This window comes from Camelina sativa, chromosome 3, assembly GCF_030686135.1.
Source record: "Camelina sativa cultivar CO46 ecotype springtype chromosome 3, ASM3068613v1".
Lineage (NCBI taxonomy): Eukaryota > Viridiplantae > Streptophyta > Magnoliopsida > Brassicales > Brassicaceae > Camelina > Camelina sativa.
In genome coordinates this window covers 13,292,803-13,316,369 of record NC_141882.1, presented here as the reverse complement: position 1 = coordinate 13,316,369, position 23,567 = coordinate 13,292,803, and the positions used below count along the sequence as shown (strand labels likewise).

The 23,567-nt window shown below is 38.3% G+C and overlaps 4 protein-coding genes and 1 pseudogene across 8 annotated transcripts; 3 read left to right on the top strand and 2 right to left on the bottom strand.

Annotated features, from left to right (window-relative positions):
• Nucleotides 1-1,312: 1,312 nt before the first annotated feature.
• Nucleotides 1,313-5,506, bottom strand: LOC104777092 (pentatricopeptide repeat-containing protein At1g30610, chloroplastic). 2 transcript variants are annotated; one of them, XM_087503914.1, is made up of 9 exons: nucleotides 3,848-5,506; nucleotides 3,461-3,638; nucleotides 3,235-3,316; nucleotides 2,962-3,153; nucleotides 2,759-2,872; nucleotides 2,586-2,676; nucleotides 2,339-2,496; nucleotides 1,818-2,249; nucleotides 1,313-1,720 (listed from the first exon to the last, which is right to left on the bottom strand). In XM_087503914.1, the coding sequence occupies exons 2-9, from the start codon at nucleotides 3,628-3,630 to the stop codon at nucleotides 1,364-1,366; spliced, it is 1,596 nt and encodes a 531-aa protein (XP_087360040.1). In that variant the 5' UTR covers nucleotides 3,631-3,638; nucleotides 3,848-5,506; the 3' UTR covers nucleotides 1,313-1,363. The 2 variants fall into 2 exon arrangements, with proteins under 2 accessions (XP_087360040.1, XP_010499600.2); XM_010501298.3 differs by having other exon boundaries at nucleotides 3,461-3,652; nucleotides 3,848-5,443.
• A 914-nt stretch (nucleotides 5,507-6,420) lies between these two features.
• On the top strand, nucleotides 6,421-10,533 carry LOC104778961 (subtilisin-like protease SBT2.1). The gene is made up of 10 exons (XM_087503908.1): nucleotides 6,421-7,061; nucleotides 7,366-7,498; nucleotides 7,590-7,987; nucleotides 8,072-8,167; nucleotides 8,244-8,316; nucleotides 8,416-8,698; nucleotides 8,786-9,111; nucleotides 9,190-9,460; nucleotides 9,549-9,830; nucleotides 9,933-10,533. The coding sequence occupies exons 1-10, from the start codon at nucleotides 6,841-6,843 to the stop codon at nucleotides 10,352-10,354; spliced, it is 2,505 nt and encodes an 834-aa protein (XP_087360034.1). The 5' UTR covers nucleotides 6,421-6,840; the 3' UTR covers nucleotides 10,355-10,533.
• A 154-nt stretch (nucleotides 10,534-10,687) lies between these two features.
• LOC104777091 (RNA polymerase I-specific transcription initiation factor rrn3) lies at nucleotides 10,688-14,711 on the top strand. 4 transcript variants are annotated; one of them, XM_087503902.1, is made up of 16 exons: nucleotides 10,688-10,923; nucleotides 11,144-11,263; nucleotides 11,358-11,441; nucleotides 11,522-11,593; nucleotides 11,713-11,784; nucleotides 11,881-12,099; nucleotides 12,193-12,309; nucleotides 12,462-12,565; nucleotides 12,652-12,777; nucleotides 12,875-12,943; nucleotides 13,050-13,156; nucleotides 13,261-13,344; nucleotides 13,423-13,510; nucleotides 13,683-13,796; nucleotides 13,910-14,085; nucleotides 14,300-14,711. In XM_087503902.1, the coding sequence occupies exons 8-16, from the start codon at nucleotides 12,473-12,475 to the stop codon at nucleotides 14,541-14,543; spliced, it is 1,101 nt and encodes a 366-aa protein (XP_087360028.1). In that variant the 5' UTR covers nucleotides 10,688-10,923; nucleotides 11,144-11,263; nucleotides 11,358-11,441; nucleotides 11,522-11,593; nucleotides 11,713-11,784; nucleotides 11,881-12,099; nucleotides 12,193-12,309; nucleotides 12,462-12,472; the 3' UTR covers nucleotides 14,544-14,711. The 4 variants fall into 4 exon arrangements, with proteins under 4 accessions (XP_087360028.1, XP_010499599.1, XP_010499598.1 ...); XM_010501297.3 differs by having other exon boundaries at nucleotides 12,386-12,490; XM_010501296.3 differs by having other exon boundaries at nucleotides 12,386-12,565.
• A 172-nt stretch (nucleotides 14,712-14,883) lies between these two features.
• Nucleotides 14,884-18,534, top strand: LOC104777090 (obg-like ATPase 1). The gene is made up of 12 exons (XM_010501295.3): nucleotides 14,884-15,104; nucleotides 15,456-15,623; nucleotides 15,745-15,868; nucleotides 16,123-16,214; nucleotides 16,334-16,432; nucleotides 16,532-16,645; nucleotides 16,805-16,869; nucleotides 17,011-17,127; nucleotides 17,270-17,345; nucleotides 17,539-17,631; nucleotides 17,928-17,978; nucleotides 18,162-18,534. Exons 1-12 carry the CDS (start codon nucleotides 15,018-15,020, stop codon nucleotides 18,258-18,260), a joined length of 1,185 nt encoding a protein of 394 aa, XP_010499597.1. The 5' UTR covers nucleotides 14,884-15,017; the 3' UTR covers nucleotides 18,261-18,534.
• A 131-nt stretch (nucleotides 18,535-18,665) lies between these two features.
• On the bottom strand, nucleotides 18,666-21,532 carry LOC104777089 (putative receptor-like protein kinase At1g30570 pseudogene; annotated as a pseudogene).
• Between the last annotated feature and the right edge of the window lie 2,035 nt (nucleotides 21,533-23,567).

Here is a 23,567-nt window from a genome sequence, read left to right as displayed (position 1 = left end):
ACAAAAATGATTTTAAAGAAATACTTAAAGGCAGAAAAGATCAGTAAAAACAACAAAAATGAATGTCAGAATCAGAATAGGGTCCAATACAAACATGGCATGATTACATGATATAGCGCCACGTACACATGTTTTGGTGTTGGCTTTTTGAAAAAAAATATCTTAACCCGACATCGTACGATGTGAACCGGCCTTCTCCCCTAACGTAACCCAATTGTAAATGCGCTGTCTCCTCTTCTCCCTCCCTTCTATTTGTCGGTTACGTTACAACTTTTGAACTCAAAAAAATATCTCACGATTTTGATTTGTGAAACCGTATTGGTGTGTATTCCACATTTTGGTGATCTTTTGTTTCTTTTTTTTTTTTATGCAGTTTAGTTACCATATTAATAATTCAAACCAAACCATGGAAAGAAAGATTGAAAAAAAAAAAAAAACATTATATATGTGAGATATTCTTCTTTTGCAAACTCACTTTAAAAACGATAAAAACTGAAAATTCCTGTTATCACTTTGTGGATATATAGAAGAATAATAATCAAAAAATTATCGTATGTCCAATAGTTACAAATCAAATTATAAAAAATGATTAAAAGCTCTTTTACAATATCTATTTGTCGCTTAGTGGTGATGATAGATGTGTTTACCCACCTGTTCTAACATGCTCAACTCTCTTATATTAAAATTGTTTGGCATCGCTTTATTTTTATCTAATTAGTCCGAATATATCAAATCATCACCACACATGCATTTTTGATGATAGATGCATGTAATGCATACATATATATTCAAAAGAAATAGCTTTGAATTGGATCTAGTAAACTAATTTTCTGGTGATTAATGAAATCAGAAAGTAATAAGTTTATGTGTGTTTGACTTCATTACATTAGACAAAGTTTGTTATTGCATTTTTATGAAGCAAAGCGACCATGCACGTTGACTCTCTTATAATAGTATCGTTCTTCGTCTACCATACAATTACATGATACATTCCACCTTCTCTAATTATATTTTGTTTATTTTTTGAAAAAATTATAAAATTAGCTCTGCGACATGCAATTTTTCTATTTCTTCACGTCTCCTTTTGACTAAATTAGTCCTTTTGGGTGGCTTGAGATTACAACGCACACTTTATCCCCTTCACGTACGTTCCAAAATTAAACAATTATTTCTGAGTTTGATGTTTTTGTGTTGTTCATTTAAGCTACGTGAATCCACTCGGTCGTACGTGTTTCAAAAGCTTAACGTAAGTTCGAATGATTGAAAGTAGGTAAAGTCATTATATTACCCTTCTCCCTAAGCATTTCCTATCTTTAAAGAAAACAGAACATGCCTTTGTTTTTAACTTTAGATTCACAAAGAATTAACTTACAACAAAACTTGTGTTCTGTTTCTTTACAAACTCTTTACAAGAAGTCAATAGATTCCCCAAAATTGAATCCGAAGACTCACTTCTCGAACCCAAGCGTCTGTTCACATCGTCCATTAACCTCAAAACTGAATCTTGCTCAAACCGGGACAAGACCCTGGACCATGCTGAAGTTGAAAATGCACGTAACTCTGTCTCCTCAATTTTGCCACTAAGGTCAGCAAGAGATGATATAGCCGACATATGATCGCCTTTCTCGAGTTTCCTAAGGAATCTTTCTTTAATTAGAGGTGATGGCGGGATTCTTTTACTTCGTCTCATGTGTTCCCATGTCGCTTCCATCACTTCCTCCTGATCACAAACAGACACACAAGTGAGAGGTTGATCAGACAAGATGATAACATAAGTCAAAATGTTTCAACTTGTCTCATTTTGGTTTGTTTTTTACCTTTCCTGCTCTGCTCGCTTCAAGTACAATTCTGAGATGGCGTTTCGCATTGAAATGGTATCCGTGACGCAACATCTCCCGATACGCATAACCGAAATCATCCCACTTCTCTTGTTCAGCACAAGCGTCTAGCATCGTGTTGAATGTGTACGTGTCTGGCAACACTCTTGATTCGAAATCCGAGCTGCTTTGTATATGATTTCCGTCTTCTGACATCTTCTGGAAAAGTTCCCTCGCTTCTTCAAACAACCCGCCTTGTAGATAACCTTTTAGCATTATGTTGCAAGTGACTAGGTTCGGGCTGCAGATCTTCTTCATGTGATCGTAAATGTAAGCTGCATTCTTGACGTTTCCCGAGTCGATGCATGCTTGGATCAGGCCAGTGTAAGTCACCACGAGAGGTTTATTTGCAACTCTACATATCTTATTCAGCTGACATTGGATTGTATGATCAAGATCAGCTTTTAAAATCAAATTCTCAATAAGCTTAATTAAGGACTACAGGATTTTCAAAAATTTACCATATCGAGCCCTTCACTACACCGTCCTGCGCTACAAAGACAGCGAGCAAGGTCGTAGTAAAGAGCAGCTGATCCAACAATACCACGGCTTTCCATATCCTCAACCGTATGTATGGCCTCATCGGTTTTACTTTCTTTCCATAGAGTATTAACAAGAACTGATCACAGGTACAAATGGTCACTCTTCAGTAAGGGAATTCAAATACTAATAATCTAAAGGAAAAGAACATTGATTTCACAAAAATACCTCTATATGCTAGAGCATTAGGGATAGAAGATTTCTGCATCTTCCTGAAGAATTCATGAACTAAATTGTACTTCTCACATGCTAACATCACCTGCTTAGACAAAGTTACAGATCCACTACTCAATAGTGTTGATATGCAATATTGATTGGTATGAGAAGAAGAGATATTTTACCTCCATAACGAGGCCATAGGTTACAGGAGAAGGTTTTTGCCCTCGTTGCTTCAACTGTTGCAAGACCCAGAATGCTCCTTCCCATTGCTTTCGTTGAACACATGCATTGAGCACCTGTGGTTAGATGTCAAGCATTCACATCAGTCAAGTGACTTTGTGTTTCCAAGAATAAGTGTAGGCTATATATATTTTAAATTACTGACCGCATTATAAACAACAACGTCTGGTTCAAGCCGCGGATCCCATTTTTCAAGTGTTGTTGGCTTGAACTTCTTTTTCGGTGGAGATCGCATTACGTCAATCACATGGAAGAGTTCCTTGATATGCCCAGCTTGTCCAAGTGTGACTGCAATTGAACGGTATGCTACCATATCCGGATATGATGAAATTTGTAACTAGCGAAGAAAGCAAAAAGATTAACTCAGATTATATCAAAAGCAACAAGAACACATACAAGCATGGCAGACGGGTTATACCAGCATAGCGTGGAATACATTGAGAGCTTCCACAGGCCTCCTTGATTTACCAAGAACGTTCAGTGCTGTTGTATAGACGATTCTGGATCCAAAATGGTAAATTTTTTGGGTCAGTTTTACGTCTTTGAATAGAGACTCTGGACTTCTATATGTTAAATCAAACGGGCTACCAATGCAAAATATCCACAGCTCACTTTTAGAATAGTCAGTAAAATATTTAATTTACCTTAGCTTGTTCGATTTGTAACGGTCTTGCCTTTGAATCCACTCGATGACTTGAAGAACTCGTCTCCAGTTTCCTAGTTTTCCTAGAAAGTGGATCAGTCTCATTACAGTGTAATCGGTATATCTGATTTTTGCACTCCGTATCGCCTTGGAAAACAACCACTCAGGCATATTGATGTCTGCACCATTTAACCTAGCGAAATAAACTTCCTTAACATAAAATTCAGCTGAATGTGATAATAATTGCATGAGAAATGGACTAATCCCACCCCCTAATTTCAGTACACTAGAACATAACCAAATCAAACTCCAATATTTACCTCAAATTCTTTTCTTCTATGTAATCTAAGAACTTGAACTAAATCTAGATAATAGCATAAACACATACACTTTTGCTAACTTCTCGATTCTGTCTTCCATTTCGACTCGTGAAGTAGCTGGCTTGTCCACTATGTCACTGGACTCATCGGAAAACTTAAAGGCAGGAGTTTCATTGGCAAACAAGCTATCATCATCATTATCTCTTTTAGCACCAATGCTCCTGGTTCTACTCAATTTGCTACTTCTCAATTCATGCCTCTCGTTGGCTAATCTCTCAATTCGCCTTTCTTCAGCAAAGAGATCCAATCCATCTCCTTTAGAACTTCTCTCGATCCCTCTCGATGTATCATGAAAATGCTGATACCTCACCATCTCCTGCTTTGGATTCTGCCTCCTGAAACTCTCATCTTCTGACACAGTTACTAAAGATTCTCCACTCCTAGTCCATCTTGCATCTTTGGCTACTCTCTGAACTCTCCTTTCTTCAACAACAAGATCCAAGTCGCCAACTTTGGAACCTCTCTCAATCCCTCTCGATGTACTAGAGGAACGGTGATACTCCTGCTTAGAGTACCTTCCACTGAAACTCTCATCGTCTTGCGCAGCCACTGATGGCTCAACACTCTTAGTCCATCTTGCATCTTTGGCTATTCTCTGAACTCTCCTTTCTTCAACAACAATATCCAATTCACCAAATTTGGCACCTCTCGATGTATCAGAGGAACGGTGATACTCCTGTTTAGAGTACCTTCTGCTAAAGCTCTCATCTTCTTGCGCAGACACTGAAGATTCACCACTCTTAGTCCATCTTGTATCTTTGGCTATTCTCTGAACTCTCCTTTCTTCAACAACAAGATCCAATTCATCAACTTTAGAACCTCTCTCAATCCCTCTCGATGTACCAGAGGAACGGTGATACTCCTGCTTCGAGTAACTTCTCCTAAAGCTCTCATCTCGTGGCACAGTCACTGAAGATTCACCACTCTTACTCCACTTCCCATCTTTGATTACTCTATAAATTCCACTTTCTTTATTCCTATTGACACCTCTCTCATTACCTTTATCACTTACCATCTCCTGCCTTGAGTATCTCCTCCTGAAACTCTCATCCTTCAGCTCCCCACTCTTACTCCTAACACCTTTCACATCCGAATCAACACTGTCACCTTTCCCACCTCCACCATCGTCATCCTCAACTTTTAATCTGTCCAATTTCTTCCTCTTCCTCGCTGTTTTAACCGATTCCATTACTTGCAGGTACTGATCAAAACTGGGTTTGAATTCAAAACCTCCATCCCCTGACTTTTGCAAACCTACCTCCTTCGTGTTCAAGTTCAAGCAGAACATTACCTTTGACATCGATTTCAGACGAACGACTCGTCGGCAATTATAGTAGCCCGGCTGAGGAAACATCGGGTTCAAGAAAAAATTCCGACTTTCATCTAAAAACGAAGCCTTTACCAAGGCATTCGTCGAAATCATCACCGCCATTTTTGTAATCTTCACTAAAAGCTCAACTGATTTTATCAGAGGCAACCGTGTCGTTGAACCCTTATCGGCTATCGTCAACGTCCGACGTGGCTTGACAAATAAAACTACGTGACGTTTCTATATACTCAAAACTAACGCCGCGTAGTTTTTTTTATTTATAAGGAAACGGGATGATGTCTATTACTGGGCGTTATCTTTTTGTATCTCATATTCTTACATTTGTTAAAAGTTTCATACTTTATTTATGTTCATTGCTTAATTCAACTGTTCTTGTCTTTCAACCATCTTTGTGTTTCCATTACAAGGATGAAGGATCCAATGCTAGTGAACGAAAGCAATTATATACCATAAAAGAAGTGACTTTTTTAGGTGTTGATATGAGTTGAAACCAACAGAAGATGATAGTGGGTGAATTAGTGACTATAGAATCCACTATGTTCTTGCTAAGAAAAGGGGTTTCAAGGGTTAAAACAATGATGTAAAGGGAGTTTAATGAGTCATGACTCGTGTTAATTAAAAGGTTAAAAAGTATAAGTTGGACCTACTTCTTTTGATGTGGTGAAAATCATTGCTTTATAGCTTTTTTTTTCTTCCTCATCTCATGTGTGTGTTACTAGAATTAAAGCTCACACAGCTTATTCTCGATCGTTGTCGCAGATCATTAAGAAAAAAGTCACAAAACTTAAATCTTTCGTTTTATTTGTTCATATGCTGCCGACTGCCGAGGGATGAATCTATTTTGGTCTTAATCGTTCTAGATAAATCCGTTACGGTGCCATTGGCTTTGGTGTAGTGGCCGAAAATGGTCAAAGAAGGGTCACGGATGCTTTTGTTAAGGAGAGAACAAAAGCGACTTCTCATAGAATATCTTACCGTTGGAAAATACAACCAAACGTCACCTAAAAGATAAAAGACAAACCAAAGAATTTAAAGTACCAAAAGACTCAAACTTTTTAGATATAAACACTTTCACTTGTTTCATAACCCATTAAGCAGGACATCAAAACGCAACCTTTTGATTAATGGTAGTACAATTGTGCAAAATCAACAAGAAGTGGGGTTTTGGAATTTTGTTTTTTTTTCTCCTACTTATGTGTATGTGTGCCAAATAAATGCATATATTTTTAATTGTTTCATATAAAAACACTTGAGAATGGACCAAAAATGAAATAAAAGACAACAAAGATGATCATTTTTTATATAGTATATTAGTAGAGTAAGTTAGGGTGCTACACAGATGCATTATAAAGCATAAACACACTTGGAAACAATAAGAAACTACAAGTGAGAAGAAGTTAAAAGTCTTCCACCGATCTTTGCAGTTTGCATTAATAATAAAAACATTCAGAAACCGAGAACCGCTTTTTTCTTCCTTCTTCCAGCCAAAAGTACTCTGAGACCATTGGACTCTCTAAAACCCTCTCTTCTTAACTCTCTCTTTCTCTCTCTTCTTCCTTCTCTGCTTCTTCTGAGATACGCTTCTCTACTCTACTCCCATGGAGCACTAATGGGTCTCTGCAATTTCCACTCTTTTCCTCTTTTTCTCTGAGAATTTCAGCTTAAAGAGTCATGGATGAGTCTTATCTAGTGCGTTTCGTGTTTCTGCTCTGTTTGGTTTCGTCCTCTGTGTTATGTTTGGATGACTCTGACCAAAACGCAACCGCTTCTTCTGCTGTTTACATTGTCACTCTCAAGGACCGTCCATCTGTTCATTTATCCGGCAGAGAAACGACGAGTAGCTCCAAACACAGCCTTACCGCTTCTTCTTCCTCCCAAGTTTACAGAACATTGTATGTCAAAAAAATTACTTTCTCTTTTTTACTCTTCAAAGTTTCAATCTTTATCACAATTTCGTGGAATCGCTGTTGATTTTTTGCGGGAGGGTTTGGTCTTTTTTCTTAATAGTCATAGGCCGACATATGTTGAAACTTGAGATTTTTCCAATTTTGGGTCCCAGATTACTTGTCTCTTATGTTCTTTGGTCTTTTCCTGAAAGTGTCAACGGATATAAAGGCATGCCTGTTGAATTGGTGCTCCAAGCTGTAACCTTTATGCCCTAATTGATGATCCTAATCTCTTTATTTATACATATAGGAACCGAAGCGCTTCTATTATTAGAGTTCATGATTCGTTGTTGAGAAAAGTATTGAGAAAGGAGAATTATCTTAAGCTGTACAGTTACCACTATCTCATTAATGGGTTTTCAGCTGTTCTTACCCAAAAACAGGTACTCACATTGTCTTAGGAACAATATATTAATGTCCAAATGTTAATTGTTTTGAGCTTATGAGTTTGAAAACCGGGGTTTTCTTGTTTAGGCTGATAGACTTGCGGCTAGGGAAGAAGTGGACAATCTAGTTCTGGATTTTTCGGTTGAGAAAGCAACTACTCATACACCACAGTTCTTAGGTTTGCCTCGTGGAGCTTGGCTCCGTGATGGAGGCTATGAGTATGCAGGGGAAGGAGTAGTTATAGGGTTTATTGATACTGGAATTGATCCCACTCATCCTAGTTTCAGTGACAAAATCCCGGGGCATACATATTCGATCCCTCCTCGGTTTACTGGCGTCTGTGAAGTTACCATTGGTTTCCCTCCCGGTTCTTGCAATAGGAAACTCATTGGAGCACGCCATTTTGCTGAGTCTGCTCTCAGTAGAGGAGTCTTGAATTCAACTCAGGACGATGCTTCGCCATTTGATGGTGAAGGGCATGGCACGTAAGTGTATATAACTCACTCAGATGCTGTGATTAATTAATTAACTGCCATATGGTTAAGTCTGATATTGGTTGATTTGTTCAGGCACACAGCTTCTGTTGCAGCTGGTAATCACGGGATCCCGGTGGTAGTTGCCGGTCATCACCTTGGAAATGCTAGTGGGATGGCTCCTCGTGCTCAGTAAGTCAATACCACAAAATGATATTCACTTTGGAAACAACTCGTTGAAAATTGAAGTCTTGTCTTTTCTTGTTAGTATTGCTGTTTATAAGGCATTGTATAAGAGGTTTGGAGGCTTTGCTGCAGATATCATTGCAGCAATAGATCAGGTAACTAAACTAAAAATGTTACCTTTGTAAGACTAACTTTGATGAACCTTTTTAACAAAAAAATATTTGACATGATTATGGATGTTTTCTTTTTTTCAGGCGGCTCAAGATGGAGTTGACATAATAAACCTATCAATCACACCAAACAGACGTCCTCCTGGTATTGCTACATTCTTCAACCCGATCGATATGGCATTGTTTTCAGCTGTGAAAGCTGGGATCTTTGTAGTGCAAGCAGCTGGAAACACAGGACCAGCTCCTAAGAGCATGTCTTCCTTCAGTCCATGGATCTTTACAGTAGGAGCTACATCTCATGATAGAGTATATACTAACTCGATAATCCTAGGAAATAATGTCACTGTTCCTGGAGTTGGACTGGCATGTAAGTCCATCTTTGTTTATAACTTTGCTTCTCTTTTGATATCCTCCTCGACATGACCTTACCGTTTCTCATTTTTTTTGTAATTAGCTGGTACAAAAACAATGCACAAACTTATTTTAGCTACACATGCGCTTCGCAATGGTACAACTGTTATGGATGCTATATATGTTGGAGAATGCCAAGATGCAAGTAGCTTCGATCAGAAGCTGGTGCAGGGAAAGATCCTTGTTTGCAGTTATACTGTCCGATTCATATTAGGTGTCTCAACCATCAAACAAGCCTTAATAACAGCTAAGAACTTAACAGCAGCAGGCCTTGTCTTCTATATAGATCCGTCCGCCACTGGTTTTCAGATGACTTCAACTCCAATGGATATCCCGGGAATTTTAATATCCTCATCTCAAGATTCTCAGGTATATTCAAAATCTTAAACTGCCAAGTTACACTCTGAACAGGAATGTAACTTAGCTCTTCCTGTGGTTTACATGCAGGCTTTACTTCGGTACTACAACTCTTCTCTGTTGAGGGAAAATGGTTCAGGCAAAATTGTTGGATCTGCGTCAGCTGCGAGAATTGTTGGTGGCATGAAACCTACCTATGGCATTGCAGCTCCTAAGGTCATGTACTTCTCTGCTAGGGGACCTGACCCAGAAGATGATTCTTTCGTTGATGCTGATATAATGAAACCCAATATAGTAGCTCCAGGAAACGCGATATGGGGCGCTTGGAGTCCTCTTGGTATTGGTACAACCGATTTTGAAGGTACACATATCCTCATTTCATTTTTCCTTATAAGATATCTCATTCTGTGTTTCTTGTAGTTTTGAGCACTTAACTCTGCGGTATTCAGGTGAGAGATTCGCGATGGAATCGGGGACAAGCATGTCTGCTCCACATGTAGCAGGTATTGCGGCGCTCATCAAGCAGAAGTTCCCACATTTCACTCCTGCAGCCATTGCATCCGCACTTTCAACAACAGCTTCTCTATCAGACAGAAAGGGTCAGCATATAATGGCACAACGCACTGTCTTAAACCCGGACATTAGTCAGTCCCCTGCAACACCTTTCGATATGGGTAGTGGATTTGTCAATGCAACTGCAGCTCTTGACCCTGGTTTGATTTTTGACATAGGTAGATGCTCTCTTTAACCCCCAAATGCTCAGTTTCTTCTTTACCTTGAGAGCATATAATAAGAGATCAACAACTGATATGAAATGTTGCTGCAAATGTTAGGTTACAATGAATACATGAAGTTTCTCTGTGGCATCAACGGATCATCTCCGGTTGTTCTCAATTACACCGGTGAAAGCTGCTCGGCGTACAACTCCTCCCTTGCAGCCTCTGACTTGAACCTACCCTCAGTCACAATAGCTAAGCTCGTTGGTACTCGAACAGTCCTAAGATGGGTCACTAATATTGCAACCACGGCTACAAACGAAACATATACAGTCGGTTGGAAGGCACCGGACTCAGTCTCCGTTAAGGTCTCACCTGCCAAGTTTACAATCGGAAACGGGCAGACACGGGTCTTGAGTATTGTCCTTGGAGCAATGAAGAATGTTTCGATGGCGAGTTTTGGGAGAATTGGAATGTTTGGAGATAGAGGTCACGTTGTTAACATTCCGGTGGCAGTCATTTACAAGATTGCTGTCTGAAAGAGTAGGTTGTTGTTATATGCAGAGTTTTTTATTAGTGTGATGATGAAACAAAAACTTGAAAGAGTTGATATTGTTTTGGAGATTAGTTAATGTATGTTTTTGTGCATTGCTTAAAAAGCGTTAGAGAGATTTTGTAGTTTGTAAATGTGTTTGGAATGATGAATTTTGTTGAATTATATCTAATCCACTCTTTTGATTCTTTGTTTCTGAAGAGGTTTCTTGTTGAATCTTGAGCTTTGTTTCCGGGAGTAACAGACACTGAATATAAATACACGGGGTATTTTCGTCATTTACTTTTAAATATATAAAGAAGAGTTAAAAAGTTATTTCGAGGGTTTCGCGGATCTACCGAACTTGTCTATCTGTTCTTCCTCTGCCTCCTTAGCCCACACAGAGAAGAAGAAGAGGACGTTGGAGAATCACACAAGCTTAACCCTTTTTCGTTTTCCCTCTCCTCTCTCCCGGTTTGGAATAAATTTTTGAAAATTTGGTGAAATTTGCTATCTTCTGGTACCTGAGGCTGCGTAGCTAAAGTGAAGCAGAGCGAGTACAATTTGATCATCGTTGTGAGTTGTCTAAACTCTTTTTTTTTTTTTTATAGTGGAATTTGGTTTTCGATTTCAACGCAAGGCGTTCGTTTCCTGGCTTAGAAGTAAAAATTGTTAGGATTCGTTATCCCCGATTGTAAAAAATCTGTTTACTTTTCTACTCTGCGCATTGTGATGGATTGTTATGTTCATCATTAGTAGGTGAAATTTAAGGACATTTTTTTCTTTTCGTTCGTAGGTAATGGGAGCACAAGAAGTTCTGAGTATTCCTTTCTGCTCAAATCCTGTTGACAACACTGAATATAGTGACACACAGTTGGTGCATGCCGTTAGAAAAGCGCTTGCATCTGTCCAAAATGTGAGTATTGCAGAGATGTTGATTCTTACAAGCACAAAGTGTGTATATATGCGTGTTTGTGTTCTTTAAAAGTGTTTTCATTTCTCAAATCCAGGGGGACACCGACCATTATACTCAGCTTATTGGAATGATGATGTACCCTAAATATTCTGATTTCGATTCAGTGGTGCAGCTTGAGGTGTGTTCTTTTCCTTCCTTATATGACAATCAATTCTTGTTTTGAGTTTGTCGTTGCTAAAAAATATCTTCGTTTTGCAGACACTCTTGAAAGCTCTATCAGGGTCTGTTGCTTGCATAGATGTAGTTCACCATAGAGATCTTCTTTCTACTGTAAAGTTCTTGTTTTTTTTTTGCATCAGCTTATAGTTGAATTCATATATTTTTAATCGTTGTTTGAGACAAGGGCCTTCTACCCATCCTCTGAATTTAATCCCATTTATTGTGAATAGATTTTTACAATGAGCTTGTGGGATCACAGACCTAACGTTATGGATGCATTGGTGGACTTAATCATATCACTGGTACACAGCTCAGCCGCTACCCCTCATTTCAATGAATATATATAATCTAGTTGAAGAGATTAACATTTTGTGCTTTTGTTGTTTTCCCATCATTAGGCCGTTACTAGTGGGAAATATCTGGACCTTTGTTTGAATATGCTCGTAAGTAATTTCTTTCCACCTCCTTCTGTGACGGATGAAAAGAAGCAGGAAGTTCGTTTGCGGGTGCATGAAGCCCTTCACAAGATTTCTTATCTAATTCCTCTTGCTCCCTCGAAATTAGCGCCTATACTTGCGCAGAGAATGCCTAAAATTCACATTAAGGACCAGGACTCTGTAAGTTTTTTTTTTTGGGTTAAAATATAGACAATGTAACAGTGAGTTTATATTGGCGGTAAACAAATTCAGAACTATCTTATTTTCTTGTAGTTGATAGTGACATGGACATATGTGGATAACCTGTTGAAGTTGGAGAGTAGCCCAATCGGAAAAGTTGTTGGCAGCATGATTTTTATGGTGGTGATGGAGAGGTTGCGAGATTTGGATGTAAGTAGATGTAAATTTGTTTATACAAATGTTGCCAGTTAGTTAAAGTGAATGATATGCTAAAGCATCTTTGTAGTTGGAAAGTGGATCGGATGATATTCTCCAAGATGACTCTAATATAGGCATGTTTGATATGGAACTTGAATATGCAGTTGAAAGCACTATGAATGAAGGAGACGAGGTAATTTTTGCTATCTATGCAGAATTCCCAAACATGACTCTATATAGTAATGATCGAGAGTTGCTAGATTACAAGGTGCCATTTTTTAACTGTGTAATGTTGGACATGACCTCTGCTTTCCTGGTGTTAGCCATCATTTATAAATTTGATACCTTTTACAGTTTCCACTGGGGGCTCTATATCAAAATGCTTCACATGGAAATGTAGTCTCTGATCTATTGGACAAATTGATGGACCTAGCTTTTGAACATCTCAATTTCTGTCATAACACTGGTCGTTTGGATGAGGTATGGCACCAAATGGTACTTCATCAACATATTTTTTTCTTTCCTTTGTGGTAGATTTATTAATCTATTGGTGGTTCTGTTTTTCATTTTGACGTAGGTTTTTGAAATCCTCTTTGAGTCGTTTGAGAACTATATTCTGAACACGTGCAAAACAAAATTTTCACAGGTAGGAATCAAAGCTATCACCTTAGATACTATAAAGTTCGTCATTGTAGGCTTTGTAGCACTCTAGTTGATTCTCGGCATTAGACTCACTTTACTTACATCTGCAGTTTCTGATGTTCTATGCGTGCTCGCTAGATCCTGAAAATTGTGGTGTAAAATTTGCCAGTAAGCTGTTGGAGATATATCTCTCCAGCAACAAAACTCGACTTAATAGGCGAGTTCATCTTATTCTTTGTGGTTAAGGTTACTCTGCATGATAATACTCTTTCTAATCACCACTTGTATATGCTTTTGTTTTCTCCCTGTACTTTTTAACAGGATGAGTGCAGTGTCTTATCTAGCTAGCTACTTGTCTCGTGGAAAGTTTTTGCCTCCTTCTTTTGTTGCTACCATGTTGAAAAGGTACAAAGAGAGATTGTTAAAACCGGAAAAAATGTAATTGTTTGATCTGATTAAGTTTCACTTTTGCTGAAATCCTAGATTGGTGGACGAGTGTGCGGAATATTGCAGAACATGCAACGATGGTATGAAGCCTAAAGCACACCAAGTGTTTTATTCTGGATGTCAGGTATAATTCAAGTTTAAGACCATCTTATGACTTTTTATTCCATAAGAAATCTTCTGTTTTATTATTGACGTCTCTAGTTACTAATCCTTTTTAATATTCTTACCCTTACCAGAAGCTTATGGGCGTTTGGAATCATGTATAACTTAAAGTTGTTACTATTCTTTGATTGTAGGCAATCTTGTATGTCCTATGTTTCCGTATGAGATCCATCCTAGACATTCCTCGCTTTCAGTCGCTGCTTACACCATTGGAGTCAACTTTATGTCACAAACTAAACCCATTGATGGTGACTAACACTTAATGATTTTCTTCTCATAGCTCAACTGTTATTTTTAAGTGGTCTTAACTCCCAAGAATCAAATGCATTAAGCTTGAACCTTTCGTTTTGTTTGTGAACAGGTGTGCCATCCGTCTGTAGTTTCCGAGTTCCTTAAACAAGCGAAAGCTGGTGGTCTGTTTGTTGTCTCAGAAGCCTTCAATTTCAATGACCTACAGGAGTCTGAGCTCTCTCGTGCTTTTGGAAGCTTTGAAAGGCTTGAGCCGTTTAGCCCGTACTTGTTGAAAATGTCTAGCAGGTTTACTCTCTTTACCCTTGATATGAGAGAATCTTTTACAAGTTTCTTGACTCACTGGATGAATTTGATGCAAATTCTAGTGCATATATCTTAATTACAGTCTTGAAATGACATTCAAGTCATTGAAAATTATGTTTCTCTATGATAAAATTAAAGTAGTTGCATTGCATAGGTTTTACTCTCTTTCTCACACGTTTTTTCTTGTCAATTATAGACTAGAAGATCTTATCTCCCGGCACTTCAACGTCTGGTCAATGCCGAAAACGACTTGTGACGAAGATGATGAGGTCATAGTGAATGAAGATGGAGAGACTGAGGAGGACTGGGACGATGAAGATGAACTTGATAAGGAGATGTCTACTCCTAAATACTCTTTCATGCGAGACACAGAGAGGCTCTTGAAGATGCCTTCAAGAATCATACCATCCACTAGTCCTCCTGAATCCTTCTTAATGTAGTAGAGAGAAGATGGAATGCAATTTTGCAAATTAGGTTTCTTATTACAATTTCTTAGCTAGATTGTGAAGTCTACAAAATAAAAGAAGCTGGGATAATCATAATCATCCATGTGGTTTTGTAGCAAAATTTTGAAGAACATCTATGAAGTATTATTGGTTTAACTCAAACTAATTAATCTTTTGATACGGTTACCGAACTTAATTTGGTTCAATTATAAGCTGATATGGCCTTTAATTTGGTTTACTTTTGTCTCTTAATTTTTGTAAATGTCCCGCAATGGTTCGAGGTAAACCGGGAAATGTCCCTCCGATTTAGACCGGTCCGTGAACCAGGTGACCCAATCTTTCCTCTTTAACCTCGCTACTACCTCTCTTGTAGCTTTCTTCTTACTTTGTTTAATTCAGCAAAAACCCTAAGAGAATCTATCTCTCAGCTTCGCTTCACTGTCAAGCTCGACACTTTTTGAGAAAAAGATGCCTCCGAAAGCCAAAGCTAAAGATGCAGGTCCCGTCGAGAGGCCTATTCTTGGCCGCTTCTCTTCTCACCTCAAGATCGGAATTGTAATTCTTCATCTTTGCTTTTTTTCATTAGAGTCATTTCGAATGGTGAATAGAAGATTTGCTCATCGCAATACTTTTTCATCCATAAAAAGTGTGTTTTTTTTTATTTCATTTTCTGAGTTTTGCTTGGTGGAGATCTATTAACTCATACAGAGGAGTATTGCTTGTTTCGTTGTTTCTGTAACTGTGTTCTTGTAGATGGTTAATCCATTTTTTCTTAGAAACTGCTTCTTTGATATAGTGATTAAGTTTGATTGTAAAATTCATGGTTGATATGATGATGATGATAATGTTGAGAATTCATGTCTTGTAACTCACCATGGGCTTTTCTTTGTTTGTGGCATCTAACAGGTTGGATTGCCAAATGTTGGGAAATCTACTCTTTTCAACACTCTTACAAAGCTTTCAATTCCAGCTGAGAATTTCCCCTTTTGTACCATTGAGCCTAATGAGGCACGTGTGAACATCCCTGATGAGAGGTTCGATTGGCTTTGCCAAACGTTAAAGCCAAAGAGTGAGGTAAGTTTTGTAGCTTTAGTTCATGACTTGCTGTTACGCAAGAGATTTTACTACCTGGATTTACTCCCATGAATGGGGCATGTTGTTCAAGCTGACTTCTGTCTATTGTGAATACCTCCAGGTTCCAGCTTTCTTGGAAATTCATGACATTGCTGGGCTTGTTAGAGGAGCTCATGAAGGACAGGGACTTGGAAACAACTTCTTGTCCCATATTCGTGCTGTTGATGGAATCTTCCACGTTTTACGTATGATTTTCCCTCTTTTTTTCCTTACTCTTAGTGCCACCTTAGTTTTTAGTGTGATGCATGGTTGAAATTAGACTGCCCATATGCTTCTTCTGTATTGAGTTCCTAAAGGAGAGACTGGTTAAAAAAATTTGTATTTTTTTCTTCTCATTTGTTCCTGAACTATAGATTTTTTTTTTTTATTATGGTTGTTGATAATAATATATCTTGGCAATTCTATTGTGGTGAGTGACTTTTTGATTGAACATATGCAGGTGCTTTTGAAGATGCTGATATTATCCATGTCGATGATATCGTTGATCCTGTTAGAGATTTGGAGACCATTACTGAAGAGTTGCGGCTAAAGGTAAACGAAATCTCTAACAGATATTGACTGGGATATCTCTGAACTCGTGAAATCCATGTTGTTATTCATTCATCCATTGTTGTTTTGGTTTCATACTGAATTCTTTGGTGGAAATTTAGGATATTGAATTCGTTGGAAAGAAGATTGATGATGTCGAGAAGAGCATGAAGAGGAGCAATGACAAGCAGCTAAAAATAGAACTTGAGCTCCTGCAAAAGGTATGCTTATAACTTGACAAACATGCAGTCTTGTTCTGTGAATGTTATTGGTCATCAACTATCTATTGGCCGAAATATGACTGTACCTCTCTGGTATAGGTAAAAGCTTGGCTGGAAGATGGAAAAGATGTCCGTTTTGGGGACTGGAAAACAGCTGATATCGAGATTTTGAACACTTTCCAATTGCTTTCTGCAAAGCCCGTTGTTTACTTGGTGAGTAGTCTTGAATCTTGATCTCTTTTTGTGACTATCGTTTCTATTGATCCCTAGGTTTTCATGTTTATTTCAACTAAATGTCTCATCTCAGCGTAAGAATTATAAAGGCAAGTTGTTTGTTATGATAACTGTTTGCTCCTCAAATTTAATTTACAGATTAATATGAATGAGAGAGACTATCAGAGGAAGAAAAACAAGTTCTTGCCGAAGATTCATGCCTGGTACTAATATATACCCTTCACAAACTATGTTAAATAATAAGTAAAAACATTTTTCCTCTCTGTTGCTGCAAAAGTTTCTTTATGGCTGTGTGCTGACACATTTACTTACTTCTCCTAACTAAATGTTTCATCGTTATGTAGGGTTCAAGAACACGGTGGTGATACTATGATTCCTTTCAGTGGCGTTTTTGAAAGGACTCTTGCTGATATGCCCCCAGATGAAGCAGCAAAGTATTGTGAGGAGAACAAACTGCAAAGGTTAGTAATAAAAGAATGTCATTAAGATGATTTTGAAAGGATCTTGCTGATATGCCTTCCTGGAAAGGAATAGTTGCTCATGAAGATGATTTTCTTCATGAACCTGTTAATTTGAATCTAATGGTCATTGCTGCTGTGACAGTGCTCTTCCGAGGATCATCAAAACTGGATTTTCAGCCATTAACCTCATATATTTCTTTACAGCAGGGCCTGATGAGGTATTAACAATTCCACTTTACCTTACATGGCTTCACCCCATACTTTAATTTCTATTTCTCTGGAATTTTCTTCGAAGCATTATATTTCTATATGTTTCTATAGTGTGTCGTCAGTGTAAAGTGTCAAGTAAGGTACATTTGCTGGAATTTGATAGTTTATAAATACATCTATCAATGATATTTTGATTTTCAGGTTAAGTGCTGGCAAATCAGACGTCAGTCAAAGGCTCCACAAGCTGCAGGGGCCATTCATACTGATTTTGAGAGAGGATTTATTTGTGCTGAGGTTGCCTTCTCGTTTCTCTTGAATCTTGGTCAATTCACTATTTTATATATCCATTTCCCTCGGCGTTTTGATGATTTGTTATGTTAAATAGTTTATAAATTCTGTATTATATTCAAATTCATCTTTGTATTGATTTACTAGTAACGGTTTGGATCTATGCAGACCTGTGGATATCAAAGCAGAATCCTAATACAAACCATATATAGAGTCATCAATTTCAGAAACAAATCAATTGTTTACCTGATTTTTCTACTTAAAATTCGATGTGATTTATTCTATTGTTGTTGATATCACAGGTCATGAAATTCGAGGATCTCAAGGAACTCGGCAATGAACCTGCAGTCAAGGTACTTGTCTATAACTCCTTTTCCTCTTAAAACAGACATGAAAGTGTTAAGGAAATTCTCCACCATGTGATATAATCCTGGTTGAAGATGGCATGGTTAAATTGATCGCTTGTTGATGAAAATTCTATATGGTTCACTGCGTTAACACTTAAGTCTAATTTACCATCCTTTCAACTAATGCAGGCTGCAGGAAAGTACAGACAGGAGGGGAAAACATATGTTGTTCAGGACGGGGATATCATTTTCTTCAAGTTCAATGTTTCTGGTGGTGGGAAGAAATGAGACCCATCTCTCTACCTATTCGCGGTATTCTCTCTGGATCTGAAAGCTTTATCCAGTTCCGAGAGAGGAACCGAACTGTATTTTCTGTTCTGAAAGTTACAGTTTTTGAGTGTATTTTCTTTACCAAACAAAAAAAGTATTTTGTAACTCTTGTTCGGTTGTTCCTTTTACTTTTCAGCTTAGCTAAGACATGTCTTTTACCTTGAGACAGAGCATTAAGCCTACTATATCGTTTACAACTCTTTCAATAAGTTTTTCTCCACTTTTTCAAAAATGTCTGTGATATAGGGCACATGTATCTTCTGTTGAAAGTGGAATGCGTTGAAGAAACCCTAATCAGTTAATCATACAAACCAGTCTATCATGGCTCTCGTTCAGAGACTAAAAGGAAACAAGTGAAGAAAATGAGAAACAAAATCAATACCTTAAAGAATAATTATATTTGCAAATGTCACGATATTACAAGCTCCAATACTAAGAGCTCATGAATAGAAAGATCATATAACAAATTAAAACAAAAGAACAAAAGAATTATTTTGGCGTTGGTCAAACCAATTGCTCCCTCTACGCTAAGTTGTGAAGAGTTGATCCTGTTTGGCTCTTTTCAGTTTCTGAGGAATCTTGATTGGAACAAGCTTGAAGAGTAAAGCTCTCTGGCGTTTCTTCTAAAGCTTGGTGCTCGAAAACGAGTTTTCTCCATTCTGTTTGCGCAGCCAAGCTTCATGAAGTTGCAAAACATACTCCAAGCTCCACAATACTTCTCCCATCATTGGCCTGTTCTTCCCTTCATCTGCTAAGCATTTCTCTGCTATCTCCCCGTACTTCTCCAACGATTCAGGACTATAGATTCCCCTCAGATTTGGGTCGATGATGGACTCGAGAGATCTCTGTTTTTGCCAGCTTAAAGCCCATTCCGCAAGGTTGATCTGGTCTTTAGGCAAAGTCGGGTTTATAACAGCTCGAGCACAAACAGCTTCGAACAACACAACACCAAAAGAGTAAACATCTGACTTCTCTGTCAACTGTTGCCTTCTAAAGTACTCAGGATCAAGATACCCGAAACTTCCTTTCACAGCTGTACTGACATGAGTATGGTCCATGGACGGTCCAGCTTTCGACAGCCCAAAATCAGACATCTTTGCCACAAAGTTCTCATCTAGTAATATGTTTGTTGTCTTGACATCTCTGTGAATGATTCCTCTCTCAGAGCCTGTGTGAAGGTAATGCAATCCTCGCGCAGAGCCTATACAAGCTTCAAGACGTTGCTTCCATGATAACGGAGGAAGGTTGCTTCCAAAAAGATGACTCCTCAGAGTTCCATTTGCCATGTATTCATAAACCAAGATCATCTCATTGTGCTCATCGCAGAACCCGATCAATGACACAAGATGCCTATGCCTAAGTCTTGAGAGCATCACGATCTCGGTTTCAAATTCAGCAAGTCCTTGCTGAGAATGTGGGGTGGCTCGTTTTATAGCTATGAGAGTTCCATCTTCAAGCTCTCCTCTGTAGACCTTACCAAACCCTCCAACTCCAATAGCTAAACCATCATCAAAGTTCTTGGTAGCTGCACGAATCTCAGCTAGTGTAAACTTCCTACCCATTGTAGATGCCGCAAGAGTGTTCAGTCTCAGCGAGCCTCCCGTTGCTTTGGCGTTTGCAGTACTGTTATTAACATGCAAGAACAATGGACGCCACCCGGGAGGATTGTTTTTGGACTCATTTGCTTTGTTTCGCCTTTTCTTGCAGAAACATACTACCAAGATTCCCAAGAACATGACAAAGATGATAGTCGCTACACCAGCACCAACACTGATCCAAATAATCCTCATCTTTGAGTCATCTACCGAGTGACCAGTCGAATCAAACCTGATGAGATGAGCAAGATTCCCATTCTTGCTGAGCTTGAAAATCTCAAGACCACTCAGAAGAGCATCAGTTCCAGAAGCACCAACAGATGTGTCAGGTCCGAGTTGAATCCAGAGAATGTCGTTCTTAGAGGAGACCGGATCAAAGTAATCTTGATATATACCTTTGTTCTTCCCTCCCGCGTGAGCAAATATATCAAAGTTACCAGCAGCCGTCTGGTTGTTTATGTATATCCTAAATATCCTCTGATTCTGCTTATCAACAACAAGCTCGCAGAAATGAAGCCTCACCAAGTAGTCGAAATTAGGATCCACTTCAAATTTCCAAGATATGTTGAACCGTTTCTCCAAGACTTCAGTGTTCGTCATCGTCCTAGCAGTTTCATAAACAAGAAGAGGAGCCACAGGCGATTCATTAGGAAAAGCATATGTGATATTTGAGCTGTTCGTGACATCTACACCAGCGTTCTCAATCACCATGTAGCTTGAATCTGTTTCCCATGTTCTATATAGCTTAAGATCTTGGCTTGGACCTAGCTTAGGACCACCAACGTTTAGCCTATACATAGTTTCGATCCCTCGTCCGCCCAAACCAAGCTCCACTTCGCTTCCACCCACTTTAGTAACTGATTCCTTGAAAAGCTTATCATCAACAGGAACTATCTCAATAGCATTGACAAACCCGAAAGACCCTTTCTGCGGCAAGAAACTTAAAACCAGTTCCCCCTGTCCGATAGGTAAAATAAACTCTTTAACCAAGGAAGAGGCAGTAGCATTGTGACTAGAGCTTTGCAAGATTATATTTTTATGCGCGATCTCTCCAGGGATGTTGATGTCACGCATCAGTCTCAGACCATCTGCATAGACGCTGAAAGAAGACTCATTCACATTGTGGTTCTCAATGGCGAAAGGGCTGAAATGGAGCCTGACAAAGTAATTCCCATGAGTTATACCTTCAAATGTGTAGTTTAACACAGTCTCGAAGACAAGAGCAGTCTTATATAACTCAGAACTTGGTTTCGAAGTGGATGCAGCAGTAGTAGTAGTAGTAGTGGCATCAAATCCTTGCAAGGTCAAACTCTTGTTGGGAGATAAATCACCAACCCATGTTCTTCCATCTACTTCAGTTGTAGTATTTGAGCCACAATCTACAAGGAAACTCTTGGACTGAGCTTCTCCATAGCCAACAACACAAGTGAAGACTATTAACACACATATAACAACTACCAGAATTTTTTTCCTTAGCTTCGACATAGCCACTCAAAGAACCCTAAAATCTCTCTGTAACTCGATCACAGCTACTTAATCTTACCAAGAGACAACGATGTTCAACTATAGAAACTCCTAACTAGCTCCTCCAGGAAACAGGGATTTTCCCAAATGTGTGTAGATTGTTTTTTACTCTTCTCTGTGTAAACTAGCCTCCACCAGAAAATTTCAGAGAAGTAGCAAGAGGATCAAAACGAGTCTCTCACAAGTTGCAGCTTTTTTGGCAAATCAATTTTCAAAAAATGCTGAAAATTTCTTGACAAGAAGGCAATGCAAAGTTAACAAAACAACCCAAAGATCCCAAATTGTGTGCCCCTTTTGTAGTAAACAATCCAATAAGCTGCTAGATCTGAAAGACAGAAGAAAGAGTTCACAAGAAGTAGTAGAAAGAACAAAAGTAAGAATCTTTCAGTGGAAAAAAAAACAAACAAAATGGAGATGGAATCAAATAGAGGAAATGAGAAAAACCAAGAAGAACACAAAGACGTTGGCTTGAACAAAAGAGGCAAAGGAAATTTGAGGGAGAAAGAAGCAGAGAAAGCTGATAGCGTTGTTATCTGGACAGAGAAGAAACGATGAACATGGGTTGTTTTGTTGGAACAGATTGGAAAAGAGAGAAAGAAAGAATAAACCTTTCTTTAAATATTTGTTTTTTTTTTAATATATTTATGAGGGCAAGTGATTCTCTTCTTTTTATTATATATCCTATGATCATGATTAATTAAAGTGATTTGTGTGTTGCTTCTTGTTTGTTTGTTTGTTTGTTCCATTTACCGAAGAGGTTAAGTACCAAGAACCGCATCACCCACCACCATTCTTCTATTTTCTTGGCACTTTGAAACTGATAGCACTCATGTGCCAACATATACTAAAAAACATGTAATCTATATATAATAACAATCTGAATAAATGCGACCAACAATTGTGTTTTCGTATTTTTTGGACATTTTCTTAAAAGTCGTAATGATTTATTAAAATTGTTTATTTATTGGGATATCCATATCTTTTGAAATATCTATATATATATATATATATATATGTTTGTTTGAACTGTTTTCATTTTTTGCAATGATACAAAACAATATAAATTTTCAATCTCAATTATTCTCTAGCATTTATTCTTTTAAAAGTAAAGAAAATCATCCAATTCTTGATTTAACAAAAGATTTTTGGAATGATGAATCTAATTTACAACTTTTAGTTAATTTTAAATATAAAAATTTAATAAAAATTGTTAGAGTTTTTTTCCAACAGTTAGATGGATTATATAGTGGGTTTTTGAATTTGACCTTTTCAATATGGTAATAAAGATGTCTTCTATTTAAAAGCAGTTTATGTCAAAGATCAAATCATATCTCCCACATATGTCAAGTATATGATTCGATTATATCTTCTAAACATGTCAACTGTATATTCTGTAATTATATCATACGCTTGCTAACCAAGCCATCTCCGTGTATATAAGTTGTACAAGTCGTTCATAATAAAATCATCAATCTCTACTAACTTATATGGTATCAGAGCTTTCGCTCTGGACCTAAAAATCTCATCTTCCTTCTCTGTTTTTCCCTTTTCCATTTGTCCTCTTTTTCTCTTACGCATCATGTCTTCGTCAAACACAAGCTCCCAAAGTCCAGAGGTTGCTGCCTCTACCGAGGTCGTTCCTCTCGCCAACACCTCGCTGCTTAACATCAACATGGCCAATGTGACCAAACTCACCGCCTCCAACTACCTCATGTGGAGCCGTCAAGTCCAGGCTTTACTCGATGGATACGATCTGGTTTCCTTCCTCGATGTTGCCTGTGTCAAACAAGATCCAACAATCACTAAAGATGGCGTTACTTCGCCTAACCCAGCTCTCACCGTATGGAATCGCCAAGATAAGCTGATCTACAACGCTCTCCTTGGTGCCATCTCCACATATGTTCAACCTCTCCTCTCTCGCGCGTCCACCACTGCTGAGATCTGGGCCACTTTGGTCACCACCTATGCTAATCCAAGCAGGGGTCATTGTAATGACCCTCACCAAGGGCAAAAATCCCAAAATAAAAATTAGAAGAAATGGACCAGAAAAGACTTAAAAAGAAAGAAGAAGTAAAACAAAGAAGAACGACCGGAAGAAGTCCGGGGAAATATTCGTGAGTCGGAGAATGGCCGAGCCAAGACTGGA